Source organism: Sphaeramia orbicularis, chromosome 22, assembly GCF_902148855.1.
Source record: "Sphaeramia orbicularis chromosome 22, fSphaOr1.1, whole genome shotgun sequence".
Taxonomy (NCBI): Eukaryota; Metazoa; Chordata; class Actinopteri; order Kurtiformes; family Apogonidae; genus Sphaeramia; species Sphaeramia orbicularis.
Window position 1 is genome coordinate 56146202 of NC_043978.1, and position 21700 is coordinate 56167901.

The window sequence follows — 21700 nt, forward strand, 5'->3', positions numbered from 1 at the left end:
AGTCGTATGGTTGCACGCGCATTTAACAGAAAACATGGGACGAGTGTCACACATGACACTGTGGCAAAACTTATTGTCAAGTTAAAAAAAACAGGAAGTGTTTTGGATCAATTTGTTCCCGACAAAATGGCAGTCATATAGAGCATATTATATAAATAAAAATGGTTTATGTCAAGAAACGTTTATTTTTCCTATGTATGGAGACTTATGGGACACTGTACATTTAATCTTATGACTGAAACATACAAATACCTACACTGAGCACAACAATAAATAAACATGGGCAAATTTAAAAACAGACAACACCTTTATTTTCAATGGACATTTAAAATCTTATAAAACAGCACAGTAAATAGTCTACCAAAGCTTCTTTAATAGTCACAGTCATCACAAAGCCACAAGCTTTCAATATAATACTGTAGTCATTCTATAAACTAGTATTGCAGAAGTCTGTTATTGTGTGAAATTAACAACTGACATCTGTCTGACATCGAATTGTCACACACATAACATGATGAACTGAGGAGAACACTGCAGGGCACAGCAGCTACAGCATCATATAACATTCACAGGCCTCTGAAACAGAGAAACCCAGAGCCGACAGACGCCCAGGGCTAACCATGTAGTGTTTTGGTTGGTATGAAAGAACTAACATTTAAAGGAAATGAACAGTGTTTTTTTGGAGTTATAGCACATTTTCAATTCAATTTCAATACTGGATGTGTTACTGTCTACATCTACTTTCACCCTCCACGGTCAGATCTATTATTTCAAAATAGGTGCCATGTTAAATTTTTTTTTTCCTTTTTTTGTCATTTTTAACAAAGAAAATCAAATGAAAATAAATCCCAGGTCAGATCATCCTTATTGGCACAACCTTAACGGTTCAGTGTGTAATATTTAGTGATATCTACCTGTTGCAGATTGCACCACTCTGCCCTCACTTCTCCCTGATCTCAAAAAAACATGAAATATCCCTCGTCTGAGCCCGTGATGTGTTCAATGTGAGCTTCAGTTAAGAGGATCAGTTTGTGATGCGCACGCTGTAAGGGATGGTAATGGGCTTAACCTTGGATGCCACCTGTCATTAAACTGAAAAAAAGAAGAAAATAAGTTCTGTTTCGAGTCGCTGCAGAAACATGAGGGAATCCACTCCCTCTGTCATACAAACAGCTCATTCTATGGATATGAAAACCTTTAACCTCCTAAATCTTACACACTGGAACTTTAAATCAAGAGAAAACACAGCTATTATTCTTTAACTGACCAGGCTGCACTATTTTTCTTATATGACTGCCATAAAAGAAATCAATCTCAATGCAAGAATCTTTAGATTTACCTATCTGAAAATAGGACTGCAGTACAGTTTCTGTTTGTTGTTGACCTAAAAATATTCAGCTACCAATTTAAGCATCAACAATCCCCATGTAATTATAAAAACAGAGGTTTCAGTGATAATACAGTTCACAGGCAAAGGCTCATGAGGCACGGAGCGCTCTCATTAAGCTGCCACTGGGGTTAACTTGGGGATCTGGAAATTAATAACAAAAAATGGCACCGAGCGTTCCAATCTCTTCAGAGCAGTTGCACGTTGAATGGCAGTGACAAAGGCATGTGGGAAAAGGGCAGAAGGTGGAAAATAGTGAGTATATGTTGTATTCAGTAGCACCAGGAGAAAGACTGTGAGGGTGTATTTCAGTGTCAGAGGGTCTGCACTATGACGGGGTACAGCAGGGACATGTGCTCGGCTCCTCGGATCGGCAGCTTGTGTGTGGTGTAGTAGTGGATGACCTCCGGAATGGTGGAGAATGGAGGGCTGTTCTCCCCGAGCACGTACCGGCCGTCTGCAGCCTGAGTGAACTTCATGTGCATGAAGCCTTTGCAGCTCCTGAGAGAGAGGGAGCAGAGGGATGGAATAATGTCAGACAGGGTCATCAAATCAAAATGGAATGGTTAAGTATGTCAGCTTTAACCAGTGAAAGCCTGGATATTTGTTCCATTACAATCATATATCACTGCAAACCCGTGTAACTTTACTTCATAGATACAGCTTTGGTGTAGATGAACTTTTTTGGCGTCCTCTACATGTATAGCTTCAGAGCATCTTTTAATTAAAATATTACGAAAAACATAACAGATGTCGTAAATTACATGTTAAAAAGGAAAAGGGGATGAAAATATAAGAAAAAGGAAAAAGTGAACAACCGACATAAGCCTGGAGAACTTACATTACATAGGAGTTAACATATACCATTTATTTATTTATTTTGCACATACATAACATTAAAGGTGTGGGAGACTTTTGTGACCAATTTTTCATTAAATCTGTCAAACCTCAGTCATATCCTATAACCTAAGTATCACGAATCTGTAAGTCTGTCTGTCAAAAAAATTCCGAAGATGCCCGAGTTCCCTCCCGGCTCTGAATGTAAACACACGGGTTTGTTCATGGTGGATGGCACTTCGAAATTGTTCACCGTAATGCAAGAGATTCAGGTGAGTAATCACAGAAAGACTTAGAGATTTGTGATACTGAGGATATGACTGAGGTTCGACAGATTTGATGAAAAATACGTCACGAAAGTCTCCCGCACCTTTAATCAAAGATATAATAAAACAGTAAAGGTGCAGGGAGAGGCAGAAAGCCTAAAATGGCTTGCAAAGTAATTTAAATAGAAGAAAAATTTGCAAAACAAAAAAGTAAGGTAAAGTAATTTAGAGTAGGAAAAGAAAAAAAAAAAACACAAGAACTTATTCTCTGTGTTCTAAAAATTGCATCAAGTGACCCAGCAATCCATTTTTGTCCTCTGTAGGGGACAAGAGTTTCACAGCTTAAAAAACAAAACAAAGAAACAAAAAAACACTGTCCACTGCACAGGACACTCCATAAAAAAAATAATTTTAAAATAATTTTAAAATGTATCTGAAAAACTGTTGCACCATGCTGTTTCCAATCAAGGCAAGTAATTAATGTAAAAACAACAACAACAAAAAAGCCTAAATAAATAAATAAAAACTTTTACTTTCTTGAGTCTCAGGAGGACATGAAACATTTCAGGACCATGAACATGTGTGATTTCTCACTGAATCACTGGTAATCTGCTGCTACATTTTCATTTTCCATGCAGTAAACCTCAATGACCTCCTCCTTCCACTGACCTACTGTGAGGGACACTGTGACTGTGTAGCATTTATGTCACTAGCACAGTTCACTAGGCTAGTGAGTCTATTTCAGTCACTTTACAGCAATACTTTAGCATCTGTCTGGACTACAGCGCTTAGATTCAGTCCATATTAACTTATAAAGTTTGTATAATGTGTTTTTCGCTGATGCTGAGTAATTTATGATTAAGAATTACAGTAAGTCCACATGGAGTGACTCAGATTTACAGACGCTTTAAAGTCTCTTGTGAAAACATTTGTGGTTCATTATAAAACTTCGACAGAATAAATAATGCCAGTCTGGGAAATAAATTGAAACCCTGCAGCTGACTTTTGTCAGTATTGTAGAGCTGCAACTGATTAATCAACTCAAAGTGATCCAAAAAAATCATCCAACCACAATTCTCCTGAATCAAAGCTTTGTTTCCTTCATTTCTCTGCTGTTAAACATTGGTTCCACTGTTGTGTTTCACATGAACGCTTATTGTGACGCACAAAGAAGCTTCAATTCAGGAAAACTGCAATAGAATATCTCCCTTCAATCAATTCGAGTCGATTAATCGAATCGTGAATTTTTGCATTGGCTTCAAGCACCGAGTCGATTCATCGGTTGCAGCTCTACAATATTGTAATAATTTCAGTCCTAAATGATACAAAAATACAGACTTTCTGGCCACATAACAACAACACAAAGTCATCACACACAGCCTAAGCCTCCAGGAACCAGAGGAAACATGTTATAGTTTGGTTGTAACTCAACTATATTTTATAAGATGTGAGAAAACAGATTCAAATTGTTAGGTCACACAGCCAGACAGTATTTAAAACCCTGACTAACATTTCCACAATGCAATCACCCATCTGGCAAAAACATGTCAAGTCATGTTGCTGATAAAAAACAAAAAAAACTAGAAGCACTCGGAGAGCGCAGACCTCCGCCAAGGCTGATCAGTGGCCCCCCCACCCCCGATCCCCACCAAAATTTAATCATTTCTTCCTTATCCCATTTCCAACAAACCCTGAAAATTTCATCAAAATCTGTCCATAACTTTTTGAGTTATGTTGCACACTAACAGACAGACAAACAAACAAACCCTGGCAAAAACATAACCTCCTTGGCGGAGGTAACAAAACAAAACCTAAAACGACAACATACTGTTCTGGGAATGGATAGGACTGACCAGCACACCCACACTATTTGAAAGTTCTCACCATTACAAATCCACCAATCATACATAAAGCAGTCTGGGAAATGTCAATTTTCAAACCTATTTCTCACTAAAAAGTAACATTTTTGTCTACACTGTATATAGGCTGTTTCTGACACAGAACTTTAATAAATGACCTACACATTCCTTTATGATATTAAACACTAGACATCTGCACTCATTCCTTAAACTGTACCTACTGAATTTTTTTGATTTGATAGGTTTTCAGTTTGGTACAATCCTAAAAAAACTGCTTTAATCCAGCACCTATTGCACTGAAAGGATTACAGAGTGAGTTGGGGAGAAATTCCCAGCATGCTCCAACAGATGCTTTCATGCTGATTGTTAAAAATACTGTCTAAAAATATAGTTGTAGAGAGGAAGGGGGGTGGGTGGGTGAGGGATGGAACAAAAAAACCCAAAACAAAACATATTAAATGACTAGGCAGCGAAAGAAAGAACAGAAATACTGAGCAATTAAAAACAGCCTTGGGACACAAACGTAAAAATGTGAGTCTCACCACGTACAGATGACAACTGTACCTGAACAAGCCAGAACCTGGTTCAGATCATTTTGGACCACTCACAGTATAATGCGGCACACTGGGGTTGAATTCCCCTTTAAGAGGCTGGAAAAATGCGGCTACTGAGCTTTTAGTGTAACTTTACCCCGGTTTTAAGTCTAACTCCAGCCACTTCTGTGATTCTAAAAATCTGCAAAGAGACAGAGTGTGATGGTCAGTGTCAGAATGTACAGGTGTAGATGTGAGACAGGAGTAGTTCAGGGACATCCGGATAACAGAGACCCACGAGACACTCATGCAGAACCATGTGAAGCTCTGAAAGGGTTAGTTTTTGCTTTTGTACTGATTTCACAGCCAAAAAAAGGCCAATGAAAAATAAGATCCATTTACATGTGCGCTATATTTACCATGGATATATTTTTTGCTGGAATACAGTTTTTTCACACAAAGACCTGAAGCCCTGAGGTGATCTTAACCTTTCCAGCAGTTCTGCAGCTTGTGTGCGTCACTATGGTGTTTTCATGCAAATTAACTGATCACGTCAGCAATTTTACAAGGCAAAAATCCCTGTCTGTGCCAGAACAGTGGTTCTGAACAGAGCAATGTAATAGCTTCAGTTCCACCGACAAAAAAAGGAATGAGGTTTGACAAAGTCTGAATGGACAGGTGTATTGAATCTGATCTGTGTTAACACTGGTTTTTCTGTACAAATTTTATGATGTAGAGCCATATGGCAACAATACTACAACAGGAAGTGGAAAGATGAGCTGTTTTTACCAACAAAATGGAGATTTTTATCTATAGTATGTGTAGATTTTCATATGCATTGTCAACAGCAGTGATGTGTTTCATTACAACTGAGTCATGTGATTCTGCTTGCACCTTAAACAACATGTTTTAGTGTTCACAAAAACATACAGACTCAAGTACAGTTTTTACCCACAAGAGGTTAAATGTATCCATCCCTCCAGTGACTGAATAACCACCACTCTCAGTCTAATGGACAGTGCAATAATCACAACCCATGCACATTGTTTTTAACTTTGCCTTGTATATATTCTTTATTACCTGTATATATCCTTACATGTTGTACATATTTCTCATCTTTAGTAGAGAGTTAGCTTCATGCATATTTTAGTAGCAATTAGCAGTATTTTAGTATTATTTGTTAGGGATGTCCCCATCCAATCAAAAGATCGATATCGGCTGCTGATATGGTATTTTTTAGAAGATCGAATCGGATTTAGTCACAAGAATGATCCGGGCCTCATTCTGGGGGGTAAACAAACATCATGTCCCCTCAAATTAAAGTTTTGAAAGGTAGGGAAAAGGAAAATGCACTGCACAACAGCAGGAGGCTTAGAGGAATTAGTGAAGTGTCTATATGTTTCCCTTTCTTTTCTTCTTTCTGTGCGTACTCATTATGAGGTAAATATGGCAGTGACATGCGAATTGGGTTTTTTTCAACCCGTGGGGCTTTTGTGGAATTATTGGACCCGACCCAACCTGCCCTGCAAATACACTGACATTCTTTTGACACAGCCCAACCCAACCCGCGAGTCACCCACTGATCCGCGCATCACTGACATATGGGACGGAACACAGCCCCATATAATAACACCTGGACGGACTTGTCCATAGATGCGCTACAGCAATGGCAAACATATGGCCCATAGGCCAAAACCGGCCTACCAAAGGTTCTAATTTGGCCTGTAGTATGAATTTGGAAAGTGCAAAAATTATACTAAAGTTATTAAGAGTCAAAGGTGTCATAGTTGTTTTAGTTCATGTTTCACATTCAGCCCAATTGTGATCTCAAGTAAAATAATAGCATAATAACCTATAAATAATCACTCCAAATTTAAATAATTGTTAATTCATTGTAAAAAGTTGGCATCACACCGCTATCGGCAAAATGAATCCTGAAAAAAATCGGATCGGAAGTACAAAAATCCATATCAGGACATCACTACTATTTGTATATTTAATGTTTTACCTCTGGAGTTTTTGTATATTGCCAATATTTCTCAAAATTTAGTGTGATATTTTCATAGTCTTTTTTGCACTTCAAGTGTTTGCTGCTCAACAGATTTTCATTGCTCCTGTAACAATGACAAGATCTGTCCTTCTATTGTATTGTATTGTATTTACTATCACTTTAAAGACAGAAGCAGAGAAAGGCTAAACAGCTGTGAATTACCTGAGGGATAGAGAGTAGTCATTCCTGCAGGTCTGGCTGTTCCTCACCAGGTAGGAGTTCTCCTTGCACAGAGTCAGTAACGTCTCAGCTTCAGCACGACTCAGGGTTCCATGATACCATCTTTAGGTGATTAAGAGGAAACATTACAACAACAGAGATCTACTTTGTATCATTCAAGTCATGGTTTGTAGCTTTGTAACTTTTCATCCTCTCTTGAAACGTCTTGCATTGGATTTTGAGATTGTCGATTTGTTGCACTCAAGTTCCAATAATGTTAACAATGACTGTCAGAAACTACTCATGTCATAAAAGCTCAATGAAAAACACTGGAAATAAGAAGGAAATGAAAATAACACCAGCCTATATTAACTGCTGTAATTTCCATCCCAAATTCTTCACAGCAAATATTACAAGAGTCATTGTAATAAAAACAGAATACAGTACAGGGACACAAAATTAGACAAGTACCAGAATGAAATCATGAACAGCTTCCACATACGCAATCCCACAAGTTATTAAATTTGCCACTTTTAACATTTTGTTCGAAATTAGCCTGTAATCGCCTTCTGTGAGACGTCAAGTTGTACAGAAGAATGTGTAATAAAAATTCAAATCAATTCAAATGAGAACTAAAACATCTTGCCATATTTCACTACAGTGCAATAAAAAGAAATGGGAGAAAAATCAAGATCATAAGTATTTGTTCAGACATGAGCTGTATGATGCAATGCTGCTCAATTCTGTAGAGAGTAAAAACTTCAAAATATGCCAGCAGTATGATCCCATTTATGAGTAGAAAATGTACTTCAAAGCAGCATAAACCTCCCACCAGTTCTGAATGCTGCGGCCTGTATGTGTTTATAATGGGAGTGAGAGATATAGATGATGTAAATAGTTGGCTAATGTACAAATTAGATGTGAAAGGTGTTGTGATGAGACACAATGGAAAACACTGGGACAGACCCCCCCCACCCCACACTTTATGTAGCAGTACTGTATAAATGCTACATTTATTTGCACTGTTACAAACAAAAGCAAAGTAAGTCAGTGTTAAAGTATTCATTCATTCATTTTCTGAACCCGCTTTATCCTCACTAGGGTCACTGGGGTCGCTTGGAGCCTATCCCAGCTACTTACGGGTGAAGGCGGGGTTCACCCTGGACATTTCGCCAGTTCATCGTAGGGCTGAACATATAGAGACAAACAATCACTCTCACATTCACACCTATGGGCAATTTAGATTAACCAATTAACCTATCAGTGCATGTCTTTGGATTGTGGGAGGAAGCCGGAGTACCCGGAGAGAACCCACGCAGACACGAGGAGAACATGCAAACTCCACACAGAAAGGTCCCACCCCCATCGACTGGTGTTGGAATCGAACCCAGGACCTTCTTGCTGTGATGCACAAGTGCTAACCACTGCACCACCGTGTCATCCTATATGTTAAAGTATATTAACCCTTAAAGACCCAAATATCCACCTGTGACCAATCATCTACTAATCCTATCAATATATGTAAATAATTGAGGTAAAATGCAGTTTGTCATATCCCCCCTGTCAGATGACAACATTACATTTAAATTATTTACAAACAGTGATTACTCCAGACTGACCCACATCCACCCCATCCCTTATACTGTGGTGGCCCTAACATTGTGAGGTAAACAGTGAACAGATAATATCATGAACAAAAAGTGATTGGACAAATTAGACAAAATTGGACAGAATTAGGCCGACTATACAGATGGATGCAAGCGAAAGGGTGAGTGGACAGAGAAACAGATAAACAGACAGTAGACAAACACCAACAGATACAGACAGGCAGATCAACATGTACAGTTTTATAGTATTACTGCTTAAGTAGAGAGGTCTACAGAGAGGACTGTTCGGTATGTGTGTATGCATATGCATGTGAGTGCGTGTGTGGAAGGAGGGAAAGAGAGAGAAAGAGAAGGAGAGAGGGATAGACTTACACTTGTCTCTCCAGTGGCAGAGTGGGGTCCACTCTTTCTCCCAACAGAGGAGGGGTATCGCCAACCAGACGCAGCGTAGCGGAGTCCGTGGTGGTAGAAGTGGTGCCTGTTTTGGCGAGTCTAGTCTGTTCTGTCTGAGCTCGTGAGCGCTCCCTTTCCGCCCCTTCGAACTGAACTAAAGGAATAAAGAGGGATGATGGGAAGCTGAACACCCAACATTACAAGTCCATGACATATTTGTAAGAGAAATTCAAAACCACAATAATCCATTTACCTGCAAGAGCTTTTGAAATGTTGTCTTTCTTCCACTCCCACGGCTGGTCATATTCATCAGCGGGCCTCTCATCATCCTGAGGCAGTCGGCTCTCTCTGCTGTCCACGTCCATCCTCTGGACTGGCTGATGTGTTGGCACAGCAGCTCTATGATGGAGGCGAATCTTCTCCTCATATGGGTTATCGTATAACTGGCTGCCACCTCCGCTCCCAGACCGGTTCGTCATCGCACTGTGCTGTAGTTCTGCAGTCAACAAATGACACATAAATAGCAATAAGGATCAATACATTATTAAATGTATTCACAGAAGTCAAATAAATTAATATTAAAAAAAAGCATAAGTTACCAAGTTTTTCCTTTTTTTTTCCAGGTTAATGGACTCACTAGATACATTTACAAAACAAGAAACAAAGAAATATATATAGAAAAATGTAGTTTCAGATTCTCATTCATTTTCATTTAGTTTTTTTGGTCTAGTTTGAAGTCTTAGTTTCTGTAAGTACAACACAGTCATTTTTACGTGGAACTGATGTAGTTTTACTTAAGTTTTTTCTGTAGTTGTAGTCTTAGTTTGTCTTTAAGGTAATACAACAAAAGCATTGATTCAATAGAATTCTATGCATCTTAAAAAACTAGAATGAAAAGATTCACATCAAACACAATTTACAAAAAGGCCCGTTATATGCAAAGACAGTTTTTTCTTGTACACCATGAACTAAAGGGGTTCACTGAGTGTATTCTATGCATCGTAGTCTGTGTGGCATTGTTAATTTTTGTTTTTATTTCACATTTTTTCCTGTTCACAAAATTACTTCTTACTGGTAGCTTTATTTTAGTCTTTCTTTAACTGTCTTTAGTTTTTCTTTAACTTTAGTTTTTCTTTTAGCTATAACCCTGGGCTGATGTGATAAACATGCTGGAAGACATGGACTAGTAATTTCTCCTGAATTAGAAGAAGTTAAGACACCAAATTTGCACAATACAAAGAAGAAAATCATTACTGCAAGGCCATAAAAACAATAAGTAATGTTCCAGCTGGGCTATTCAAACACCAATGCCTAGAATTACATGTTATTGAATCGTGCTAGAAATGGATGAAAAGTGGCAGGTGCAGCTGGATGTTTCATTTCCATCACTGTCAATTGGATTTGGAGCTGAAAAATACCTATGAGTACTGCAGTGATTTAACCTGGGAATGAGCCCCTTTCACACTGAAGACCAGAGTCAGATGTGTTCATTTGACCAGTGAGCAGCCTGGACTCATATCCACCCAGTCTTAAGTCACCATTCTAATCAATACTGAAGTAAACTTGATGGATCCTGCATTGAACAACCACATTAGTGCAAGGTGGTCATATTATTCTCTACTCTGCTTTTGTGATTCATGCTTTTGTGACCCATTTACATCAGAACCACGTAAAGCTTGGTAATGACAGGCTGGATAAAGCAGACTAAAACCTCTCTGAGAAGATCCAAGGCTCAGATCAGAGAGTTGTTTTGAAGAGGAGAACAGTGCCACAGCTGTGTCTCTCCACCTGCTCTTCATAACACCCCACTGTCACCACATATGAAGGCTGACAGAAACAATCTGAAAACACCAGCTGAAATTGCAAAGTACATGCAAGTAATTATCAATAGAATGATTCTGTGATAAGAATATTGTAGTGTTCAAGATTACAAATGTGCATCTTGATGAATATGGTTAAAGTGCAAAGTACACTACAACATAGTGATATTATAGGAAATATGGTTCATCCCTACAGTGAGGCATATGATCAGTGTGCGCAGTATGTACGAAAGATAGGAGGAATTGACACTCTGATGTACTCACATTTGATGAATCACCACAAAAGTTAAAGATGCGAGTGTCCAAATGTAAACACATGCATCAGATACAAGTTGGAATGAAACTGAGATGCAATGTCTCCAGCATTTTTGCATCATTCATAAAACAGCTTTACATAAAAGCATCAGTAGAAGCCCTAAGCCTTTGTTATTTATAAACGCAATCAATAATTTGTGAGCAGCTATTGAATATTTACCAGCAGATTGATTCGCCCTCTCTAAACTGTTTCTCCAAAGAGTCTCTCATCCCTGCTGTTGTTAGTGAATATTTCTCACAAAGCCTCTCAGCCATGTCTCGTGTGTTAAAAAAAAAAACCTTTAGGCTGCGAACCAAGTCTTAGCTGTGTAAAAAAAGGTGTTAGTGGTTGTAAGAGGTTTAAGGTGAGCTCCAGGTCTGGAGTGAGCTGATCTTTGTCTGAGACTTATTCGAGGAAAAATCAGGAAAAGGCTCCAATGGTTAAAAGAATAAGTTAAAATTTTTTAGTCAATTTATAATTTACTGTCCTCTTTAGAACCAAAAAATTAACTATCTGCTGAAGGGAATCATTTTCTTTCTGCATTAGGAGGTGGTCTTGTATCACATTGGCGGTTGGTTTATATGCATCTTTAATATATATCATCACTTGCAATGCATCGAAATACATAAAGTTGCAGAAAAAATTATTAGACCACCCTTGTTTTCTTCAATTTCTTGTTCATTTTAATGCCTGGTACAACTAAAGGTACATTTGTTTGGACAAATATAATGATAACAAAAATAGCTCATAAGAGTTTAATTTCAGAGCTGATATCTATCCATTTTCCATGTTTTTCTTGATAATAACCAAAATCACTTCAGTTCTTCCATCAATAGCTATGGCATTGTACTGCCAAAAACAGTGCTTTTAGACATTCCGTGTTGTCTTTTCTGCCTGTTTTAGCCACATGATACACACAGGAGTAAGTACTTGATTGCATAACCATTGTTTTTGATGACTTTTGATGGTATAATAATTTTTTCCGCAACTTTATCACATCTGCCTCTTTGATGGACACACACATATCCAGTGCACAGTTCTGATACTATTGAAGACTAGAGGGGAATTTACCCAACAACTGACTAATAATAATAATAATAATAATAATGATATATAATAATACAATAATAGTTATTATAAACCTGAAATGATCCGTTGGGCCTCAAATGGCTCCATGTAGCTGCAGCACTCTGGTGGTGCAGGCTTGGGCTCCCAGTTTGGTCTAGCTCTGGGGTCTGGCCTGGCATCAAATGGGTCAGAGTAGTCTGTCTCAGTGTCTGATGCTGCTGGTGCAGAAGGAACCACCTTGAGATGGAAAAGAAACACAGAATATATGGGGCAACATGATGAACTATGTTGCAGAGCTTAAAATATTTCACTCCATGTACATAAAACTGTGAAAAAGTGAGTGGGGAAAGATGCTTACAGGTTCTTCTTGAACAGTCACAGGACTCAAGGGGATTTTACAACGACCAAACTCCTGAGAGTCCACTTTGATTAGTCTGTGTTTAGGAGATACCACCTTTACCTGAAATGTAGCACACATAAACATGACACTTTCACTAGTGATTCAATGATCAAAGCAGTTATCGGTCACAACATGTGTGTGCCCAAAGGGTGTCATGCATGAATGTAGAAGGATGTCACACCTCCACGCCATTAGGCAGCACTGAACCGAAAGCAGGGAATGAGGGAAGGCTCACTGTTGCACTACAGGGGCTGAAACCACCATTCTGATGCTCCTTATCAGAGTTCTGGTATGGATCCTCAAAGTCCAGCTCCTTCTGAGCCCTATATGCTCTCAAAATTTCACTCTCAGTGTAATCGGGCCTGGGTGGCTGTGGAGGATCACGCCTGCTGCCAAAGTTTAGGTAGTCCTTCAGCCACTTTGCCATGGATCTGGGAAATAAGAGGTAAATGACAGCAGATCATTTATCTTCCAACACAAAGATGCTTGATGAGTTGATAGTGAAGAAATACAACCAAATACTTAGTACTTATAAAACCTAGCACTAGATTTTATACTTCTACTCCACTGCACTTCAAAGGCAAATCTTTTACTCTTTACTCCACCACATTTGTCTGAAAGGTTATTGTTCAGATTACAATTTTTCTCCACTTTCACTTAAGCAAAAAGTCACACTTCTCCAAATGTGCTGATCTCCAACATCTGTGATTAGTGCACAATGACTACACTTATTTACTACTTGCACCAATTGCATTAGGCTGATGACATTAACATAAAGTTATTTACATTTGTAAATGCAGGACTTGGACTTTTACTTCTGCTGGAGTATTCTGAGAGTTACCATAGTACATTTACTCAAATCAAGGATCAGAGCTGTTCTATCACTTTGTGTCAGATACAAATTAAACAAGACTTTGTATTTTTTATAGTCATTTTCATTTCAGTCCTGTTTATAACAAACTTCTTCCATGTTAGGTTTTTTTGTGCTCAATGAGCTTTAAAGGTGTTGCAGCCATTCAAGGTCTAACCAATATTAAATATATTTAATGAAAGTAAAAGTTCTAACTTACTACTTACTAAACAAAACACATGTAATAATTTGTACTTATGGAATTAATAGTATCGTTTTGAGGCCAAGCTCTCAAATGTCTGTACATAAAAGTTTCAGTGAAAGTCCCAGCAGGTCTAACAGTGGCTGGTACCGTTACTTAAATGGACACAATAGAAACCGTACACCGCAACTTTGAGCTGGTTAGTGATAAATAAAGTACTGAGGTCCAAGTAGACGGCATGAAATTAGATTTAGTACTTCAACTCCATGAAGACGGACATTGCAGACATTTAGTAATATAATCAACAGGTCCAGTGAATAGATCTTTCCTGTCACCCATGGGAAAGTGTGGGTTTAGAAACGCTAGCCAGATGGGAACCACTGCCAGTAAACAGTTAGCAATAGGCTAACTAATAATATTCAGCCCATCACTAATTCATGCCCGTATAATGCAGGCAGCGGTAACTTTTTATACTATCACCACCACGTTAAAAGGCTGAGTAATTGTTCTGCTTTGTTGCTTATTATTTATAAAAACAGCTCCTAGATAAAGCGATAAGCTAGCTCATTTGAGTGTGTGACTGACAAAGCTAAGTTAGCTGGATACTCGAAGCTAACAGTTAGTTTAAGGCTAACGTTAGCTACTTCTCCGCACTCACCCTCTTTCTTTGCATTGACGGCTTCCCGTTCCAGTTATGTCCTTCTGGTTACCATCCAGCGTTTCGTTTGAACGCTATCCGACCTAAAAATACATTGTCGCCTGTGACAAATGTCCTGCCTGAGCCAAGCAGGTCAGTGGGCTAGTGTTGGTGGGCCATCGGACCAGACGCGGACCAGACCGTCTCCGACACAACACTCGGCTCGGCGGATTAAAGGGGAATGACAGAATTTTTTTTCTTTTTTTACTGAGTCGACATAAAAGCTTCAGATTTGCAGCGATAACTATAACTAAACCCAGGAACAACATACTATATTTAGACATAATAAATGCATTTCTTTGACTAAACTTAACATTGAACGACACACTGCAACTGTAATAAGCTGGTATTTGATGGTCTATTTTTAGTATTAATTTTGACGTTTTCACTTAATATCTCATATTTTAAATTGCATTATTTGATTTCATGCTGTTTATGTAAACCATGGATGGATGGTAAATCAGATGAGAAAGTATTACGTTTTGGCATTAGTCTGTTTCTTCTCAATCAAGCTGAAAATTGGTTGGTGACAAAAAATGACAACTACAAACACCATAAACATCAACCAAATCAACCTCCCAGCTCAAAAATATGGAGTAAAATAGTATCTGTTGGTTCCGTGTTAATATATTTGTTGGTGCAAAGGGGGTTGCACGGAACAACTACAACTGTTCTTATTAACGTTGGAGATATTGACACATTTCAGATAAAAGGTAAGGTACCAACACATTGTTGAAGATGAAGTAAAACAGACTTTAATGAAGACAAAAATAAACTCTTGTTACAGGGAAAATACTCCAGTTTACAGAAGGATGTCAGTTCACTGAATCTGAGTATACAAGATACAATGAGTTCTCACAACACAGTATTTGTTCTTTGTGGGTTTCCTGTTTACCTACAAAATTAGTTTAGGTTTCTGTACAGCATAAGTGAAAGATACATACATCACATACTCCTCATTCACTTTGATTACTGTCACTGTCTGAATACGCCCCCAACAGGCTGAGAGATGATGACCCATTTTGTGTAATAATGGGCCTTGAAGCGCCTGAATCAGACCCTGATCCCTTTGAATCTGCAAAATAAGATACAGGATATTTATACACACACATTAAATATGACATATTTGCTGAAGGGAATAACAAGAAGAATATGTTTAAAAGAAAAACATGTTTAAGAACACAATATCTGGGGAAGATCTCTACATTATCAGTCCTTAAAACATCCTAAACTCTAATGCCACGTTTCCACTACGTAGAACCGGCTTGACTCTGCCTTTTTGCGTAAAAGAACCTGGAATATGGTACCCGGCGCTATTTGTTTGGTACTTGCTTGGCCAAGGTTCCAAAATGGGTGAAGAGACACTAAAATGTCACGTGTGAACACTGCAGACCACTGATTGGTCAGAGAGTTGTCTCTGTGTCATTGCATCATCAATGTGTGACCCGCCATTTAAAAAAAAAAACAGATTTGGAAGTCGACAGTAAATATACTGGTAGGCTAATCCATGATGACAACCCGCAAAACGACACCATGGTCGGTCGAGGAGGTTCAGACATTTCTGTCCTTGGTGGCCGATGAAAAGATTCAGCGTGAGCTTGAAGGGGCAACACGCAACGAGTGAGTTTATCAGCAACTCTCTGAGCACATGTCATGGAAGTTACGCACAGTGCTGCTATGATGACCAGGTACTCTAAAGTCGGTAGTATCCTGTGATGGAAATGGTCTCCAGGAATAGTATCTGGTACTCAAGTCGAGTGGAACCGGTACCACGTAGGGGAAATACGGCATAAGATGTACTGATGTGTTACCTGTGTGTGAGGTGGGAGTAACGGGCTCTGCACCTTCACTGGGTTTGCTTGAAGCTGCTGTTGCTGCTGGTTTCTTTCGTACAACCAGAGATCCTAGTGCTCCCCGACCACTCAGTGTTCCCACACTCCTCTCCCAGCTCTCTGTTTTGGCTCTCTTCACTCCTCCAGCTGTGGCTCCCTGTAAAAAAACAAACAAACAAAACATTAAAAAAAAACTAAATACCTTCAGCCCATTCACCTTGAAATATAGTTCATTGTTTCCTTTGTCCTTCTTGAATCAATGTAAATACACTACAGTTACACCAGATTTGCAAGTTTGTAACATTCTTGTTCACAATAAAGCCTTGTGATAATATAATACAAATATATAATACATTTGTAAGAACTAGAATTATCAGTTACCACTAGCTTGTTTACAACCATGTGATTCTGGTGACAAAACTCAAGACGGAGCACAGGAAGTCAACAGCAGAAGGAACGAGATACAGGAAAGTATCGACTGTGCTTGTTTAGACGATATTACAGAGAAAAGTTCTAACATAAAATCCCAGAATACACCAGACATGATAACTTATCTTATGAAGAGGAGCTATTTAGCAAAGTGAAAATTTTTACTGCCAACACAGCTATAGAGGCTACGACTACAACTACTAGTACTAGTACTACCAATACTACTAGTAGTAGTACTACTAGTACTAAAGGAAACAATAAACACTGTGGTGCTTCAACATTAGTGTTACAGTTCTTCATTTAGTAATACAGATTCAACTGTGAACGATGGAATTAATAGTGAAACGTCAGTGGAGATGTAGATCAGTGTGGGTAAGAGACAGAACTGTTTACTGTATTAGAACCAAAAACCCTGGGATAGAATCAGTCATGTCTGCTTTCATCTAGTAAACTGATGCTGATGTAAGAAGAGAGAGGACAGTTCTACAGTTTATACACCCTTTTTTTTTAGCAATTTAAAAACATTGAGACCACTGTGAGTCTGCTAAGCTGGGCCTTAAATATGAGTGGACTTTTAATTCCAAGTTGGCGATATTGTGAATTTCTTCTTACAACGTGTATAACCACTAGGGATGCAACGGAACTCAGGAAAATACCAAACCGTTCAGTCCACCCTGCATGGGACAATCCGCCCTTATGGACCGTGGGTTTTCGGTTCAGCAATTGATTTTGCGTTTGCGCTTTATATACTGCTTTGCAGGCCACTGAGTGTGTGTGCTTGTCCAGGCAGGTGAAAGCCCTCTCGCCCTCTCTGTCTGTCTGTCTCTCTCTTCACATGCATGTGAACGCACAGCGTGGGCAAGCTCCGCCCCTCAGTGAAAAGACAGCGGACTGAGAAGTGGCTTTAGACTCAACACACATTCAATACCATGACATGCTATTACAAGGAAATGCATATGGTAGATAACCGTGGTGTTTTTCTACCACTGTTTTCTTTTACATCCCTATGCAGAACAGGAATTTATTTATTTAAATAAAACAAAACAGGAACTTTTATCAATGAGGCAAAAAGGGCAGGGGCTCAAGCATCATTTGGGCCCTACGTGTGCACGTCCTTTTTTTATACGACTGTATACAAGAAGTCCAGGAATAAGAAAGTGTCATATTGTTCAGTATATAGTGATATAATTTGTGCCTACAGTAAAATTCAGTTTTTGCTGATCAGCAAAATAAAAATATAATTATGGGAGGAAAAAAAAGTTCTGTTTACACACGAAACACGTACCGAAACCAAACTGAAACCATGGCCTAAAAACTGTGGTATGGACCGTCCTGGGGGCTACCTGTACCATTGCACTCCAATAACAGAACTATGGAATGAGATACAATAAAGCAGTTAATGTAAATGAGTCTAATTATCACTAGTAAAACAGATAATGTCAGAGCCCAATGACATATTTAATAGTTTGGTTCCAATAATCATCTACTAACAGTGATCAGTATGACTGAGCAATAAAAACTGTTTCCACTGTATTTGTGTCTTTAAGCAAAACTGATTTAAATGTTAGTGGTGGTGTTTTACTTTAAATCTACGATTGAGCACACACATTTAAAATGTACAAAATACAATTGAAACAAAGGTTCCCAAGCTGTTTTTCTGGTGTTCAATTTCTTGTATTTCCCGCCACATTAACAGAAAATATTGTTAGTTGATAAAAGCTCCCTGTAGTTTCTGAAATGGATTGACACTAAACAACTCTCAAACCAGAGGAATTTTGGCAGTGTTTGAGAGAATCACTCCCTGCCCTCCGTCTGCAAAACATGCTGTGACATATCACCTGCAAAACACTATTTTAAAAAAGTGCTATAGGAAATGAGAAGCACACTGAGCTACTCACTCTTTAAGATAACTTTTCCATATTGTTATTGTAAAAACTCTTGCTCATATTTTTTGGCCCCTTGGAGACAGTATAACATTGTACATTCACACATCACTTTACAAAGCTGAGTTTGTTATTTCCTAACTTCGCCAGTGGTTTGATGTAGTTGGTTAACAGTAGTGTGACAGGCTGATAACATTCTGCATAATAATGTATTTAAGTTAAATTACATCTAACCTAACTAGATACTAGTCCTTTTAACATGAGTGGTCATGCTTACTGGTGCTGCTGTGGACTTGTCAGTAGTGAGGATGTCGGTCGGTTTGTCTGTGCTTGATGTCTTGGACTGTGTGCTGCTGCAGCTCTCTTCCTCTGAATCAGAGTCGGAATCTCTGAGTCTTTTCACAAGGGCACGATCCAGCATCTCTCTGTAAGAAAAAACCCCCCAGACATTTAGGTTTAATTTAGACAATTTCTTGTAGTCACAGTTTTAAGAACAGCTAAAAGAATGAACATGAAAACCATCACTTATTCAGGCAAATAGGCAGAAATTAAGTTTCAGAGAATCGTGGGTCAGTGGAAGGGGGTGATACACAATTGTGCTGTTACAAATGCACCCATGTTAATTCGATCATTAGGGTAGTGGCGGCATAGTGGTGCGACAAGGCAGATCTAAATAATGGAAGAAAAAATGTAAGATGGGCCATATCATTTATTAGAGGGTCCAAATAAAACCAATGTAACCAGAATGACTCATGAAAAAAACAGAGTTGATATTTTTAAGAGTTCAACCAATGTATATGGAAACCAGGGGTTTTAGAGCAGCATCTAATGGTCATCAGTAGTATTACATTTTAAGATACTTTTACATTGCCCAGAATTAATCCAAATTACTATTCCACAAATAACGTAAGGTGAAACATCTGTATGTAACGCAATGACTTACTTTGTCTCACGCTCATCCTCTTCTTTCTGTCTCTCCCTCTCTCTCCTCTCCATTTCTCTATACTGGCCAATCATTCCTTCAAAGTCCACCAGTGCTTGCCTTTGGTTCAGTTCCTTCAGCTCCTGGAGGTTCTCCAGAACCTCCATCTCCATTTTGGAGTCTCGCGTTCTGTTCTCCAACACCTTATAGAACAGTAGATTCATAAGCCATCAGCTCCTCCTTTCTGTTACCTGGATACTCCACAATTACACATGTTTACACACTGACCTTCATAGGGTTATTCAGTTCTTCTTCTTCCCTCTCCTGCTGGATTCTCTTCTCCTCCTCCTCGATAAGTTTCTCTGCCTGGAAGTTTCTGGTGGCACCATGCTCCATGGCATAGTCTGTGTTCTCTGGATCTGTCTAAGGTCAGGACATCAGACATGGGTGTCAGAAATCCTCTATGCATTATACTTGTCACTTAAGATGACTCCTTCAACAGATAACATACATCCATCTTAACATTATCACTGTGATAGAGAATTAATTCTCACCTTAAATGTGATCTCAGCAAGACACCGGGTACATTTGATGTAGAAACGGAAGATGGGAAGCCCCATGTACAGTTCATTCTGAACTGTCTCTTTGCGAGCATTGAACTTCTTCCCCTTATAGATGTACTCGCCACAAGTTTTACATCTGTAAACAACCACAGATACTTATTCGTAAAAATATGTAAGTACTTGTGAGGTATGTTAGGGGGATATTCAGTAGTATTTATAAAACTGTTTGATAGTTTGTTTTAGAAGAAACCACTGCAAGAGAACGTTATTACTTAGAGCTTGTCCTCACTCTAATTAAGGTCTGAATAAAGGAACAGCATTTACAAGTTTTTGTTACCTGTTACTTAAGTTTTGTCACAATACATGAAAGTATAACATAAAGTATTGGGCCACCATAAAGTTTCTTGTTTAAGCAAGGTCATAGTGAAAAAACATTCATTTATCAGTCTCTGCAGCAAGATGCAACAGCAATATACACAAAATATGTAAATAACTTAAATAACAAAACTCACTTAACATGTCTTGACCCTTCTCAGCAAAGAATACGAGATTCATTGTACTAAACTTGGGACGTATTGAGACAAGTTTGTTTCAATACATGTCCAACACGTTTCTTATTGTTTGTTACATGTCAATAATATTTTAGTTTGTCTAAGCCATTTAAGTATGTTCATTTCACATGTGTACTGTATCTTAACGCCAGTGTTGTTTTGTTGTTGTTGTTGTTGTTATCACAACTCTGCAACAATTACGCAGTTGTTTAAATAAAACGCGATAAAGAACAGTACTGCAACACAAAATGAGACGCAGATCGGATAAACATACCTCATATTGAACGGAGCCATTAATCTGACCACATACTGTCGATCTTTGGGGAGTTTAAGCTTTGGGATTTTAGATGGATCAAAATCCGGCGGATAGTATTTCTGTAAAGGGAACACACTTGTGGTGAGAGAGAGGAAAATGGAAAGGCAGTATCTTTTGACGAACAACTTCAGCAGGTTTAAGGAAAACAGAAAACATTCATGGTGACTGTCTAAAGTCATCACATTATTATTCCCCAAGGAACTATTTTTTGGACGTGATGTTTTGTTAGCTTCAAAGGCGTCAGTCTGTTTCAAAAAAGCACATGCAACGTTGTCACCCATGTACTTACATTCAATACTTTTCTTTCGGACATTATTTATTTTACAGAAATCCAACGTAAGATAGAAAAACTTAATGCTCAGACTGAAGGGTATGTTACACCGTAAAGCTAACACACAGCTAAGTTTCCGGTCCAGTGTCTTTAACTTCCGGGTTTCAAAGTACTGGCGATTTACCTGCTGCTGCCCCCTGTGGAAGGAGTTAGTAACTACAATAACAACCTGAAAACAAACAAACAAACAAACAGAAAAGGGATCTTTAAAAACAAAACACAAAAAACAGATTTTTCAATTTCCAAAAGTGGATGTTTTGTGATTTTTTGGGGAAGAGGAGAATTTTTATAATGAAAAAAGATCTGATGATGGGATGTATAAAAATGAGAAGTATATCTCATAGATAGTAACTACAATGAAGGAAAAAAGTGTAACATAATGAAATAAAGGACAGAACTATGCACATCCCTTTCCTTTGTGCACTATTACAATCATGAGCATTGGCCATA

The 21700-nt window shown here is 38.5% G+C and overlaps 2 protein-coding genes across 4 annotated transcripts; both read right to left on the reverse strand.

Moving 5' to 3' along the window:
- Window positions 1-288: 288 nt before the first annotated feature.
- On the reverse strand, window positions 289-14602 carry shda (Src homology 2 domain containing transforming protein D, a). The gene is made up of 8 exons (XM_030127146.1): window positions 14385-14602; window positions 12856-13105; window positions 12633-12734; window positions 12349-12511; window positions 9345-9587; window positions 9071-9245; window positions 7095-7214; window positions 289-1888 (listed from the first exon to the last, which is right to left on the reverse strand). Exons 2-8 carry the CDS (start codon window positions 13099-13101, stop codon window positions 1702-1704), a joined length of 1236 nt encoding a protein of 411 aa, XP_029983006.1. The 5' UTR covers window positions 13102-13105; window positions 14385-14602; the 3' UTR covers window positions 289-1701.
- Window positions 14603-15155: 553 nt separating this feature from the next.
- On the reverse strand, window positions 15156-21343 carry yju2 (YJU2 splicing factor homolog). 3 transcript variants are annotated; one of them, XM_030127605.1, is made up of 8 exons: window positions 21209-21343; window positions 20878-20978; window positions 20044-20188; window positions 19778-19912; window positions 19511-19692; window positions 18849-18992; window positions 16235-16416; window positions 15156-15498 (listed from the first exon to the last, which is right to left on the reverse strand). In XM_030127605.1, the coding sequence occupies exons 1-8, from the start codon at window positions 21230-21232 to the stop codon at window positions 15380-15382; spliced, it is 1032 nt and encodes a 343-aa protein (XP_029983465.1). In that variant the 5' UTR covers window positions 21233-21343; the 3' UTR covers window positions 15156-15379. The 3 variants fall into 3 exon arrangements, with proteins under 3 accessions (XP_029983465.1, XP_029983466.1, XP_029983467.1); XM_030127606.1 differs by having other exon boundaries at window positions 16235-16412; window positions 18845-18992; XM_030127607.1 differs by lacking the exon at window positions 15156-15498 and adding an exon at window positions 15635-15656 and having other exon boundaries at window positions 16213-16416.
- Window positions 21344-21700: the final 357 nt, after the last annotated feature.